Consider the following 13655-nt stretch of genomic DNA (forward strand, 5'->3'; position numbering starts at 1 on the left):
CTGCCAAAACCGATGCAAGTGTTGCATAAAAACTGTCAGATCTGTAGACATCAACCTGCAAAGAGGATTTCCTGACCTGTGTGAACATCTTCCATACTGTTTCTGTGGGATTTGAACATGCTCAAAACAAAACAAAAATTTAAAATTTTTTAAAATTTATAAAATTAAAAATAAAATTAAAATACAAAAATGCAGCATGTTCATCTTGCAAGGGGGGAAGATGAAAATTTGCCAGCTAAATTCCAAGGAAATGCATGGTTTATGGGTGGAAGTGGGAAATGAATAGCATGGTACAGAACCAACAAGGCAATTCCTCCATGTGGATCTCTGTGAGGTGTTTTTTTCAGCCCTTAAACCCAAGCATCAGAATAGTCTGAATGTAGAACCAGACCTTTAAATTCCCACACCATGAGGTGTTAAAACAAGATGTAAAAATTACTGAGGTTTCTTCCGTTGCACTGCTCACCCTAAAAAGTTACTATCAATGATTGTATTATATAATATCATAACCATTATTAATTAACTATATTATTATATTGATAGTATAGTATCAAAACAATTGCCAGTGTAAACAGAAAATGTTTTGTACTCCTAAGAATTTTTTTTCATTTTTGTTTACCTCATAATTTTTGAATTTTTGTTATGTATGTTTTGTAGTATACATGACATAGTGGTACAGTGGTACATGTAAACAGTATATAAATAGATTTTACATGAGGGAATGGATGATCAGTTTTTTTACTGATGGGTGTGTGTGACCAAGTTTCAAGACCATGGCATTAGTGTGATTTGCATATGATTTGACTGTGGTGTTTAGGCTGAGGCCAGTGAGATGCTTCAGCTGGTTTAGCATGTTACTGCTATCAATAAAAGGCAATTTCTGTTTTTCTGACTTAATTTCCTGGCTTAATTTGGTTATAGACAGGAAAATTGGCTTATCCAAGGATCATCTGAAGCAGGGAAAGCAGAGGGATCAGGGAGATGAGTGCCAGAGAAGAGAGAGCTGCCTGAGGTTCAGTCCATTTTCCAGTGCCACACCTCTAAAACAGCTCCCACTCTCCCAGATATTAGGAGTGTGTGTTTTATTCCTGAAGATGAGCACTTCCTGCATCCTCAGTTGATGCAGCAGTCACTCAGGAATAACAGAGCTAGCTTGAAATTTCTGAGGCAGGTTTCGGATGCTGTAAATTCAGTAGCCAAATGCTGACTTGTCTCTTTAAGCTAATGACAAGTAGGGTCATGCAGGAAGAGATGTGTCCTACAAGATGCTGTCACCAAGGATTAAGTGCCATTGGTGCTGTGTGAAAACTCAAGCAGAAGTTTCAAGTTCACTTCAAATGAAAAAAAAAACCCTGACTGGTTAAAAAAGTATTTGTGAAATGACTGAACAATTATATAACTGAATCTCTGAGATCAAGGCTTCTAAAATTATTTTTTTCTCTCTTTTTTTCCCCCCCTTATTTTTGTAGCTTTTTCCAGCCTCCTTGCCACACCAAGCATGCCATCTTCTCCTGCCTACTCACCGCCCTTGCCAGCTGGAGTGTCCCCAGTTCCTCCTCCCATGATGACCTCGGCCTCTCTTCCACTTGTGCCTTCTGCCACTGTTTCTGCAATTGCACCACCCCAGAGCCCCGTCCCACCTCCTGCTGCCCCTGCAGCTTTCAGCACCCCCGTGTCCCAGTTCTCTGCTCCTCCTCCTCCTCTGAGCTCTGCTGCTGGCCCTGGCCTTCCTGCACCTCCCACTGGTCCCCCCATTTCAGGGTTTTCCATGTCTTCCACCTATGATATCACCAGAGGTCACGCTGGTCGAGCGCCTCAGAGCCCACTGATGCCTTCATTCTCTGCACCTCCAGTCACAGGTAACTCTCTGTTTACTGCTGAGGATCTCCTTGGTGGCTTATTATTCTTTTGGGTAAACTTAACTAATTAGTTGTTCTTAGAAGGGATAATACTCTTAATTAATTAGCTATACTCAGAAGAAGGTATAATCGCCTTTAAAATACACTCATGGCCCAGGACAGAGTCTGTGTTAAGTTTTGGTGGCATTCAGGTTCACAGGCAAATCTTTTGTTTGAGAACTTTTATTTTTGTTACCTTGCACACCAAAGCCCAGCTTTCCTTCAGCTCAGAGAGCCACCTTCAACCATTATGTTTCCCCAGAATGACAATAAACTCATAATTTTCAGGGTTTTGTTCTGAAAATCTGTCTCTTGACAAGCTGTCACATGACACTTCTTTTTTTTTTTTTTTTTTTGTTTTTGTTTTGGTTTTGGTTTTTTTGGGTTTTTTTTTTGTTTCCAGCCACGAAATTGCATTGGGATAGCTAAAAATACATAATAATACATACCTTCCATGCAGGCAGTTGCTGTGGTTGCTGAACTGATGTCATTTTCAGCTTGTGGAGTGGAAACTTCGCAGCTGCAGTTGGGCCAAGCTTTTATTATTACTGGTGATATCTCTTTTAAGTAATCTGTATTAGGAGGATGTTTAAAAAGAGCTATCAGTTGTATAAAAACGAAATAAAAATAACTCTCAGTTAAGGCTAGTGTTGGAAAACCTTGAGTAATAGAGCAAACTATCTGACTTTATTTTTCTACTGTTTTAGTTTCTTTTGTTTTCCTTCAAAATATGTAAAGCTTTCATCCTTTTTCTACTACTATTGGTTTCCAGCACTTGGTGTTAGAAAATTTACTTTTCCTATTGTATGAAAACATTCCTGTGCCTTTGTTCAGAGACTAACACTTGTACCTCTCTTTACTGAGAGTTTATTATGAAAATTTGAATACAATAAAAAGAATGGCTTTTAAATTAGTGTGATAAGAGAAAGAATAATTGTTTAACTTCATACATAATGTGCAAGCAGTCTCAATTTTCTTAGCAGATATAATTGCATTCATTAGATCTGCTAGCCTTTAACAAGCAGAATTGTTCTTGTGCCTCTAAGAAGTGAGGTGAATTTGCCTGGAATTGTTTTATTCTTCCTGCTGTTTTTCCTGTTAAACAATTGCACGTTGCTTCAATATAACAAATCAAACCCTTGTGTTTTATATTTCTCTCTTACAGGTGTTTTGGCAGATCCCATTACTCAACAGGCAACTTTCTCTTCATCTTTGTCTCCTGGGGCTGGTTCTGCAATCACTTTTCCTGAGGAGCATGAAGATCCCAGGGTATCTACTGCCCAAAGTGGAGCACCTGCTGGTGGAATCTGGGGGTTTATAAAGGTAGGGGGTTTGTCTGTTACCTTCATGAGGAATTACCAACTTGTACTGACTACAGGAAGACATGTTGCACTCTTCAAGTGCATGCTACTATAAGTAATTTTTTTTCCCCAGCTGTCACAGACATTTCTTTTATGAAAAATCCTCTCTTAGGATTTTCCTGCTGAAGCTGAGAAGTTCAGCAACCAGACATAAACAATAGGTTATCTGCTTCTGTGGAATGCAGCAGATCAGTTCTGGATTGGCCCAGATTGCGTGTTTGGAGGTAATGGCCAATCCGGAACTGAGCTCTCTCGGACACAGTCCGAGAGAGCAAGGTTTGTTATCATTCTTTACTTTCTATTCTTAGGTAGCTAGCAGCTTCTGGAAACTCTCCTTTTCTTTTTCTTTTTAGTATAGTTATAATAGATGTATATATCATAACTTAATAAATCAAGCCTTCTGATCATGGAGCCCATCTCGTCTCTTCCTTCACCCCGAAAACCTTGTGGCCAACCGGCGACACCCAGCCTCATGTGCAAGGTGGCTGTTTTTAACAGTGCTGTTTGCTGAAACTATGCTTTTACCTTTTCTCTGTATAGAAGAGAGGGGACTGTACAAATGCAGGTGTTCTAGGTTAGTTTTGATTGCTGTGATATGCAATCAAACTTGTGATAAAGCCTGTTCCATATGGTATGTTCTTAAACCAGACAAAATTCTAGAACCTTAAAGATCTGAAAGGTATTTTTTACTTCACAAAGACTGTATGCAGAAAAAGATGTCTGTTTTACCTTACTTGAATGCTTTGCATATCCCATTTATAACTTCCTAATTAACTGAGTTTGATTCCTGTGGGATGCGAATCATGCTTGTTCTGTAACAATCAAGTTATATTTTGTCTTTTTTCAAGGACAGACAAGCTACATATTTTTTCAATCACAGAGAAGCATCTAAGGTATTTTGTAAGATTAGTCTGCTGGAAGGCATGGAATGTACAGTGCAGAACAGATACTCCTTGTGATGCCATCTAATCAGACAGAGGAAAAAAGCAGCAACATCAGCTAGTAGAATTTCATTAGCCTGTAACCTTTCAGGAGCTGTAAGGGAGGCTACATTTAAGTGGCATCATGAAGATTGTGGAAGGAAGGTCTGAGGGCTGCACATCAACACTGAGCTGTCTTCAAGAGCAGCACCACATACTGTCCCATCTCACACTGAATATGAAGGAAGAATAAAGGAGATTATTGTCCCAATGCACTTGAAGAATTTTGGTTTTCAATCCCTTTTAAGCATGAAAACCTGGCAGAAGAAGTTGTGTGTGACATGGCAGACTGAACCCTTTGTGTCTCCAGTGACACAGCCTTAACGAGGAAGATTAATTCTCCCATCAGCACACTGAGAGCAGAGTGGTCATGCTGCCATTTTCAGGGAGAAATGTCTTCTCACGATCATAAAAACACATTTTCCTTCTTTCTTTAAGTAACAATGTTTTCCTTTCAGTCCTTACATTCCTCCTAATACTTGCAGTAGGTGGCAGTGTGCTAGAAGAGAACATTTTACTTGTAACATGATTCTTCAGCCTTTCTTAGAGTACCAGAGCTTTCAATTGCAAATTAATTGAAAAGCCAATCTCATCCACATTTTAATGCTGCCACTAGGATCCAGAAGGTGTCCTGTTTCTGTTTGTGGAGCAAGTCTGTATTACTGATTCCAGTAAAAAGATTTTGGTTGAAGTATCAAGCATTCCATGAGCTCTGTTTGTTCAGTAACCACTTTTTTGAGAATTTCTTGAGTGAAAGAATGAGAATCATTAGTTATACTGAAACCATCAAGTCCATGATGTATGTAAGCTCACATCAGAGTATGTGCTTTTTAAAGGTGAGCTAGAATCTGGGACATGTGGTGGTAATTTTTACAGAAATGCATCCTGAATTGAGGAGCTCATGCAGTAGTTACCACACTTACCTTTATTTCTGTTGTTGAAGTAATTTGATACACTCTTTTTCCTCTGGTGTTGTTAAGAAATCATACACCTTCCTTTCAGATTTCCTTCAAGCTCAGTAATATGAAAACTATGACAATCTTAAAATTGACAGATCAATGGTTTGGAATCAAGTGGGACTATTCCAGTTTCTTCAGTCATTCAAAGATGCCTGAGCAGTCCCATTGTAGTTCCAAGACTGATTTCCACATAATTGTTGCAATAACCTAATGTTTGGGATTGGTATAAAAATATGGATTATTTCACCCTGTTTGTGCTAGGCGGATGAACACATAAAGGCATCTTCCACAGGTAGAAGCAGTCTCAGTGTTCAGGAACCATCTGTATAATGACTTCTTGTTAGTTAGGCAGCCAGGATGCTACCTGCCTGGAAACTGCAAGGGCTGTTTCTGCATTAATGAGGAAGGTAATATTTAAACTTGAGGTAGTAACAGAAAAGCCATGAACTGATAGTCCTATCCTGCAGTGTTAGTGCTGAGTAATGCACAGCAGATGTTACAGAGCAGCTTAATATTTAGTTGTTTTTTTAATTGTAACATTTTGAATTTCTTGAGGAGGAAAAAAATAAACTAACCCAGGAAAATAATATGGAAATGTATTTGCTTACATTTAGGGTGTAGCTGAGAATCCCATGGTGAAGTCTGTTCTCGATAAAACCAAGCATTCAGTGGAGACCATGATCACAACGCTGGATCCTGGCATGGTTCCATATATCAGTGAGTGTTTATGATAAAACATCAAATATTGCCCATAAATCCTGGAGAAGCTTCTGCAATAGCCATTATTCGTACACTTGAAGTGTAAAAGCATTTCAGTTACAGCTTGAAAATTAACAGGAAAACAAGAAAGAAAAGCTTTGTGTTACTCACCATTTTTTATTTTATTGGAGGACACTGTAGCTGACCTGAGAGTAAAATAAGCAAGCAAAAGGCACCAGTTGTCCAGGGTGGTGGTTTGGTTTTGGTTTTTTTTGGAATGGCTTTTTTTCTTCTAGGAGTCTGATAAGCAGCTCTCCCTTCTAGGTGTGCCAGTACTGACCTTGTTCTGCCTATGAAAAAAGCTGGTCAGGAAACAGCTAAGACTGAGAAGAAACCATTAAAATTATTTCTTTATTATTTTGTTTTCCTGAGATTTTTTTTTTCAGCTGAACCTTTTAGGCGACGCAGCTAACTACTGCTGCACTTTTGTACTAGTGCAAAGGACAGGGGAAGATGACTTAATTATTGAGTAGTAGTTAATTGTCTTGCATTTATGGGAAAATTTCCCAACAGCTGTCTAGTGAGGAGAGAGTGGGAATAAAACCAGTGAGGCCAGCCAGCAATGCCTTCTAAAGGTATTTGAGAAGAGTAGCAGGATGCAGGGCAAAGCTACGGTAAATGTTGATTTATGCACAATTTGACAAAGTGTATTTAAGGTTTCTATTGCAGTCATCACTGTCCCTTTTTAGAAACAGGATCTGTTGGTATCCTGGATAGTTTGACCCAGGGTTTATTGACAGAACAACTTTATCTGGAGGAGGAAGTCATACTAATAAAATGCTTGGTTTGTAGGATTTAGGTTGAGTAAACTAAGTCAGTGGTTACCTCAAAGCTCTCTAAAGTCCTGTTGGAAGAGGGAGTGTCTGTATACATCTTGGCCATTTATGTACTTCATTGTTTTGTAGGTTCAGGTTGTGAAAATGGGGCAGAGGTTTGTAAAATTAGCCTGTACTTCCTTGTAGAAATGTATTCTACAAAAACCATGTCCTCAACAATAGCCCCACTTCTCTCTGCTCTCTGTCCATTACTGCAATGCCAAAGGTATTTCATGTTCCTCACTGCCAAAACCTGAAATAACCAAAGTTTCTGGATGAGGTGGTTGAAATAGTTTTTTTCCCCCTCATCTGAACAAACAGTATTTCTGTAATCTCTTTCTTGAAAAGAGCTGAACTGTTTTCATTGGCACAGGGTGAAAATGTTATCTAAGCTGCACTCCTGGAACAGACAATTTCTATCTAGACAGGAAATGGGTCACCTCATAAGCATAAACAACAGTACTTTTACAACAAAAGACAGCAGGGAATCTTAAATTAAATATGGAACTGTAATTTCAGTTTATAATGCACAAGGTACAATGAAATTTCACATTCAGGTGTCAGAGCTTAACTTGATATAAGAGTTCTGTCCCTGAATTTACCAGGGTGCATCTAGTTCTTACATTTTAGGTTTCCATTTTACTAGATTTTGTCACAAATGTTTTTTTTTAGCCCATGTAATATCTTTCATTTCAGCTCTGTAGTATCTCTGATGAAAAAATAGATGGCTTTGATATTTGATGATGCGTAATATAAAAGAACATATTCTGTATTCTGCAACTAGACGTGAGGCACATTGCCATTCTTAAAACTGCTAGGTAGTAATTTGCTAGGTATGTTATGGATTAGTTTTTAACTTCATTAAAAGCTGTTGAACAGTATTTCTGTTCCTGAGCAGTCAGGCAAGGCTAACTTCAGTAAAAGCCTGCAGTCAATGTTAAGCACTTGTTTAATTATGTTAAATTGATTTATATCAAGAAGGAATCAATGAAAAAAGATTCTCTCAATTACTTTTAGCCCAGTAGTTGCACAGCATTTAAAACAATTGCTCAAAGTTCAGTGATCTGTACACCTAATTGCATTCAGCAAAGCAATTGATAAATAAAATGATAAAAAATTACCTTAAGCTCCACAAATAGTAGGTTTTATTACAAGGTTCTAGCCTATCTGGTGATTATTCATAAAAATAAGATGATTCCTGTAACTGAGGTCTGCTGAGAAATATGACCCAAAAAGTTAATTGTTTTTTTCATTAAAATTTAAGCTTTGGGTTTACCCTTATCAGTGGAGGAACTTTTCTTGAATCAGGATAAACACTGCAAACTCTGTAAGCTCGTGTGGTTGATGCAGTTTACTTAGGCAGCTCTCTCTGATGTCATATTACACTTTTGAGGAAAGATTTATCTGTTCTTGAGAAGGCTTCTCACAGCAGGGATGAGTTTTGTGATGTGTTTCTGCACAATAAAAGTGATCCAGCTGTGACAGACAGATGTGAGGTGTGACTCTTCTATGATAGTTTTAGATTTCTTTTAATTCGTGAACTGTTTTGTTTCATTCTGAAAAAGTTTTGTGAAAGCTCATGCTTCTTTATGGAGATACAACCCTACAGGAAATGTTTAGAACTCTGTACAAGCTTTTTGGTTCCATAGGCATTTAAAATGTAAAAAGAGCAATAAAATGACACTGAAGTTCACATTCCAAGGACAGGTAAAAAGTAATGGGAGCTTTTCTTTTAAATCTTGTGTAATTTGGCAGCTGTTCACTGGATTTTATGACCTGCATCAGTGTTCTTGAACCCATTCATGAGAGTTTGCAATATTCCTTGATGCTTCACAGGACACCAGAACATCCTTGGAAAAGGATGTCTTTGAGTTGTTTTTCTAAAGCTCTGTGAATTGTCACCTTGAATGAGTGGTATGATTTTTTTTTTGGGCGCTGAACCTGAAAATAGGTCAGTTCCTGCTGCCTGTCTTTCACCCTTGTATCCCTTAGTTATTCATCTGAATTTCAGTTCCTAACTTAAATAACTACTTCTTCATGGAAGAATTATTGTCCAGTGCGTGAGAAAGAAAAAAAGCAGCTGGAGAAGGTGTAGAACTGTGTTTGAACTATGCTGCCGTGGGAAGGAGGAACATTCCATGCGTGGATGTATTTTTTACAGATCACTTTACAAAATTATTTTGCAGGAACTGGTGGAGAGCTGGACATAGTGGTCACTTCCAATAAAGAGGTGAAAGTTGCAGCAATTCGGGATGCTTTTCAAGAAGTCTTTGGGATGGCTGTTGTGACTGGAGAGGCTGCACAGTCCAACATTGCACCACAGCCTGTGGGCTATGCTGCAGGCTTAAAGGCAAGTTGATATATAGTAGCGCCAAATAAAAACTCACACAAAATCATCTCATTTTCTGTAAAGTGAAGGTCAGTTTCTGGGATGGGTAAAAATTTTCTTTGGGGATATTCTTTGTGTTTTGGTTTTGTTTGTTGGGGTGTTTTTGTTTGGGGTTTTTTTTGTTTTGTTTTGTTTAGTTTTTTGTTTTGTTCAGGTTTGAGGGGTTTTTCTGTTGGTTCATTGGTTTTGTTATTTTGTGGATTAAGGGGTTTGGCAGTTTTTTGTCTTTTTTTCCTCAATTTGGATCATTTGATCCAAAGCTCTCTCTTTGAAATACTTTCAAGGTTTCTTGCAAACACATTTGCAGAAAGTGAAGAGTACCTATGTCAGTGTATGATGCCATTTATGTCAATTTCTTTGTACTGTCATTGATTGCCATCATATCTTGCATACATCGTGCTATTACTGTGGCTTCCAAGTATATTAGGTATTTTTTGAATAGTCTGTTACCAGCACATCATGTTGGAAATGTTATAAATTAAAAGTCTCCAAGACTGATTTTTCTCCCCACTGATTCTGTAGATCAAAGACAATCTGATTAACATTTGATCTTTCTGAACAGATCTGTGTTCTCTTTGAAAAATAAGAATTCCCTGTGCAGCCTTGCAAACTGCTGTGCCACTCTAGAGGAGGGCTTAGCAAAGGTTGTTTCACCAGTTCTGGCCAATAAGGGAAAATCCTGAAAACAGCTGTTTCATACTCTATTTACTAAATATAAGCAAAAATTCATGAAAAAGGAAGGCTTTCCCCCTAACTATTGTGGCAGTGTTTGCAGACTAAAGCCTGTCCTCATAGCAGTGTATTATCTGATGCAATTGAGATAAAGCAGAATAATGTGCATGTTCCTTTATTTGTTTATCTCCTGCAGTGTATTGTATATTTCTGTTACAACTTTAGAGTGATAACGGTTTTCAGGGGAATAATTCCTGTGTGTTAGTTGGATATGTAACACAACAAATGGATTCTTTCCCTTGCCCTTACAAAGTTGGTCCAAAGCTCTTAAACACTCTAAATCCAAGAAGTTTTAAGTGGTAGAAATGTCAAAGTAACACAAATATACACTGATGCTTTAAGTGAGAGTTAAAACCATCAAAGGTTAGGAATTCTTTGCATGCTACCCTGGGTATTTTTCTTGGAATGTAAAAAAACCTAAAAAAAAATTTAATTAGCTTTATCATAGGTTTTGTTACTGTTTGAGATTCCTGGCCTTTCACTAGTTTGGGTTGTTGGGTTTTTTTCCTATTGAGCCATTTTGAAAACTTTGTTCTGGGGTTCTTTTGGGATTGGTCTGCAAGCACAGCACTAAGCTGTGGTTCAGAGTTTTGCCTAACAGCTTGTGTTGCCACTCAGGGAGCCCAGGAGAGGATAGACAGCCTGCGCCGGACAGGAGTCATCCACGAGAAGCAGCCTGCTGTGTCAGTGGAAAACTTCATCGAGGAGCTGCTTCCGGACAAGTGAGAGCCTTGCATTTATTCCAGGAGGGTGGGGACACGTTGGGAATATTCCTTGTAAGGAGCTGGTGGCAGTTTGAGAGGGAGAGGGAGAAGGAGAAAGAAGAAGGAGGAAGACAGAGGAGGGCGAAAGAAGGAGAAGGAGAGTAAGGAGAAGAAAGAAGAAAAGGAGAATAAGGAGAAGGAGAATTAGAAGGAGAAGGAGAATTAGAAGGAGAAGGAGAAGGAGAATTAGAAGGAGAAGGAGAAAAAAGGGGAAGGATAATGAGAAGGAGAAAGAAGAAGGAGACTGAGAAGGAGAAAGAAGGAGAAGGAGAAAGAGAATGGGAAGGAGAAAGAGAATGAGAAGGAGAAAGAAGGAGAATAAGAAGGACAAAGAAGGAGAAGGAGAAGGAGACTGAGAAGGAGAATGAGGAGAAAGAGAAGGAGAATGAGAAGGAGAAGGAGACTGAGAAGGAGAATGAGGAGAAAGAGAAGGAGAATGAGAAGGAGAAGGAGACTGAGAAGGAGAATGAGGAGAAAGAGAAGAAGGAGAAAGAAGGAGAATAAGAAGGACAGAGAAGGAGAATGAGAAGGAGAAGGAGACTGAGAAGGAGAATGAGGAGAAAGAGAAGAAGGAGAAAGAAGGAGAATAAGAAGGACAGAGAAGGAGAATGAGAAGGAGAAGGAGACTGAGAAGGAGAATGAGGAGAAAGAGAAGAAGGAGAAAGAAGGAGAATAAGAAGGACAGAGAAGGAGAATGAGAAGGAGAAGGAGACTGAGAAGGAGAATGAGGAGAAAGAGAAGAAGGAGAAAGAAGGAGAATAAGAAGGACAGAGAAGGAGAATGAGAAGGAGAAGGAGACTGAGAAGGAGAATGAGGAGAAAGAGAAGAAGGAGAAAGAAGGAGAATAAGAAGGACTGAGAAGGAGAATGAGAAGGAGAAAGAAGGAGAATAAGAAGGACTGAGAAGGAGAAAGAAGGAGAATAAGAAGGACAGAGAAGGAGAAGAAGAAGTAGAGAGAAGGAGAATGAGAAGGAGAAGGAGACTGAGAAGGAGAATGAGGAGAAAGAGAAGAAGGAGAAAGAAGGAGAATAAGAAGGACTGAGAAGGAGAATAAGAAGGAGAATAAGAAGGACTGAGAAGGAGAAAGAAGGAGAATAAGAAGGACTGAGAAGGAGAATAAGAAGGAGAATAAGAAGGACTGAGAAGGAGAATGAGAAGGAGAAAGAAGGAGAAGGAGAATGAGAAGGAGAAAGAAGGAGAATAAGAAGGACTGAGAAGGAGAATGAGAAGGAGAAAGAAGGAGAATAAGAAGGACTGAGAAGGAGAATGAGAAGGAGAATAAGAAGGACTGAGAAGGAGAATGAGAAGGAGAAAGAAGGAGAATAAGAAGGACTGAGAAGGAGAATGAGAAGGAGAATAAGAAGGACTGAGAAGGAGAAAAAGAAGGGAAAGGAGAAGGAGAAGGAGAAAGAATGAGAAGATTTGTCTGAAGTATTTTGGCAGGCTTGGTTTTGGTGATGGTGTTCAGCTTTTTGTCCAGGCTTCTTGAGACCTTAATATAAAGAAATCCTTGTCAGGTTTTGTAGATTGACAATGTAAAAACACAGTGAAATGAGCTGAAAAAAATAAGGAGTGGTAAAATTTGGAATTTGGCTAATAGTTTGTGCATTGGGGTGTGCATCCTCCCTTCTCTCTCTGAAATTGTGTCAGAACAGATATTGGGAGATATTCTGGCATTTAGAACAATATGATTTTATCAAATAATGTATTTTATGTTTTCCTTTCACTGAGAATATATTATTGCATGTAACTTGCACTGCACAGACACAAAAATGCTGCTTCAAAATGCATTGAAACTTGATTTTGTAACATAGTTTGACTGGTAGTTCTTGAAGCAGCTTTATAATTGAATGCCAAAACATTGGGGACAATGCTGTTTTCTTAATGCAAACTTAAATAGTTTTCTTCTAGTGTTGACCATGCTTGTACATGTCCAAAAGAGAGGAGTTTCAAGAAATTACCCACACTACTAATAATGTATGTCATAGTTAATCCTCTTTGAGAAGACAATAAAACATCTAAATCAGACTAGATGGAAATAAACGCTAAACAAAAATTAAAACTTCTCCCTACTCCTATTTACTTTAGAAAATTCCTCAATCATATTGCACTAAAAATACTAAATGAAAGAATAGAGCAAAAGGAGAGTACCTGTCAAAAAAATAAATAAAAGCCCATCACATGGATAAAAATGCAAGCATTAGAAGACAAGAAAATATCAGCAACTTAATTATTAATTGGAAGCAAGTTATATTTAACCATGAGGCTTTCTCAGCAGTCTTTAATAGTTGCCAGTCAAAGCATTCCAGTGCTCTATTCCCTGCTACAAAGATGATGGAACTGCTTCTTCCTGTCTGGCTCCACTAAACTCCTACCATGAGGTTTATGTGGCCCAGACAGGCAGAAATGTTTCCCTGAATAAATGATTTAAATTATTGCTATAGCATTAGACTTCCCAAAAAATCTTCTGAATGTAGAACATGAATGATAAATAGACAATTTTCTTTAAAATTGTTAGGGAAGGTTATTTTAATGAGAAATGTTCTTTGAAAGATTGAATGAAAACTGTAGCAGAGTATCTGTGGCCAAGGGATTATGTCTGCCAGCTCTCATTTTTTCTTTGATTTGTAAGTTTCATGTAATTTATATTTCTGTGTATTTTATGCATTTTACATGCATATATGTGTACTATTATGAGGGATGGATGAATGGATGAAAAGTGACATATGCAAATTTCACTTAGCAGAATACCACAACAGTTTGATGAGTTTCATTTTTAAATTATTACTGCAATTGCAATAGAGCTTGTAAAATGTTCATAATTCAACTTCTAGCATGTTGGTTTTCACCAGAGTGATCCTAAGGACTCAGAAATAAAACAATTTGCACATCACTGCAGGTGGTTTGACATTGGATGTCTGATTATTGAGGATCCAATCCATGGAATTCACCTGGAAGCATTCACCCAAGCAACACCAGTGCCTTTGCAATATGTTCA

General features: G+C 38.2%; 1 protein-coding gene across 2 annotated transcripts in view; it reads left to right on the forward strand.

The window, feature by feature from the left end:
- PRRC1 (proline rich coiled-coil 1) overlaps positions 1–13655 on the forward strand; it is a 25764-nt gene that overhangs the window by 9210 nt on the left and 2899 nt on the right. For both annotated transcript variants that reach the window (XM_031064057.1, XM_031064056.1), the window contains 6 exons: positions 1470–1859; positions 3064–3221; positions 5813–5915; positions 8959–9122; positions 10512–10615; positions 13557–13655. In XM_031064057.1, the coding sequence (XP_030919917.1) occupies positions 1470–1859; positions 3064–3221; positions 5813–5915; positions 8959–9122; positions 10512–10615; positions 13557–13655 (1018 nt within the window). The remainder of the gene's footprint in view (positions 1–1469; positions 1860–3063; positions 3222–5812; positions 5916–8958; positions 9123–10511; positions 10616–13556) is intronic.

Source organism: Geospiza fortis, unplaced genomic scaffold (genome assembly GCF_000277835.1).
Source record: "Geospiza fortis unplaced genomic scaffold, GeoFor_1.0 scaffold1199, whole genome shotgun sequence".
NCBI classification, from domain to species: domain Eukaryota; kingdom Metazoa; phylum Chordata; class Aves; order Passeriformes; family Thraupidae; genus Geospiza; species Geospiza fortis.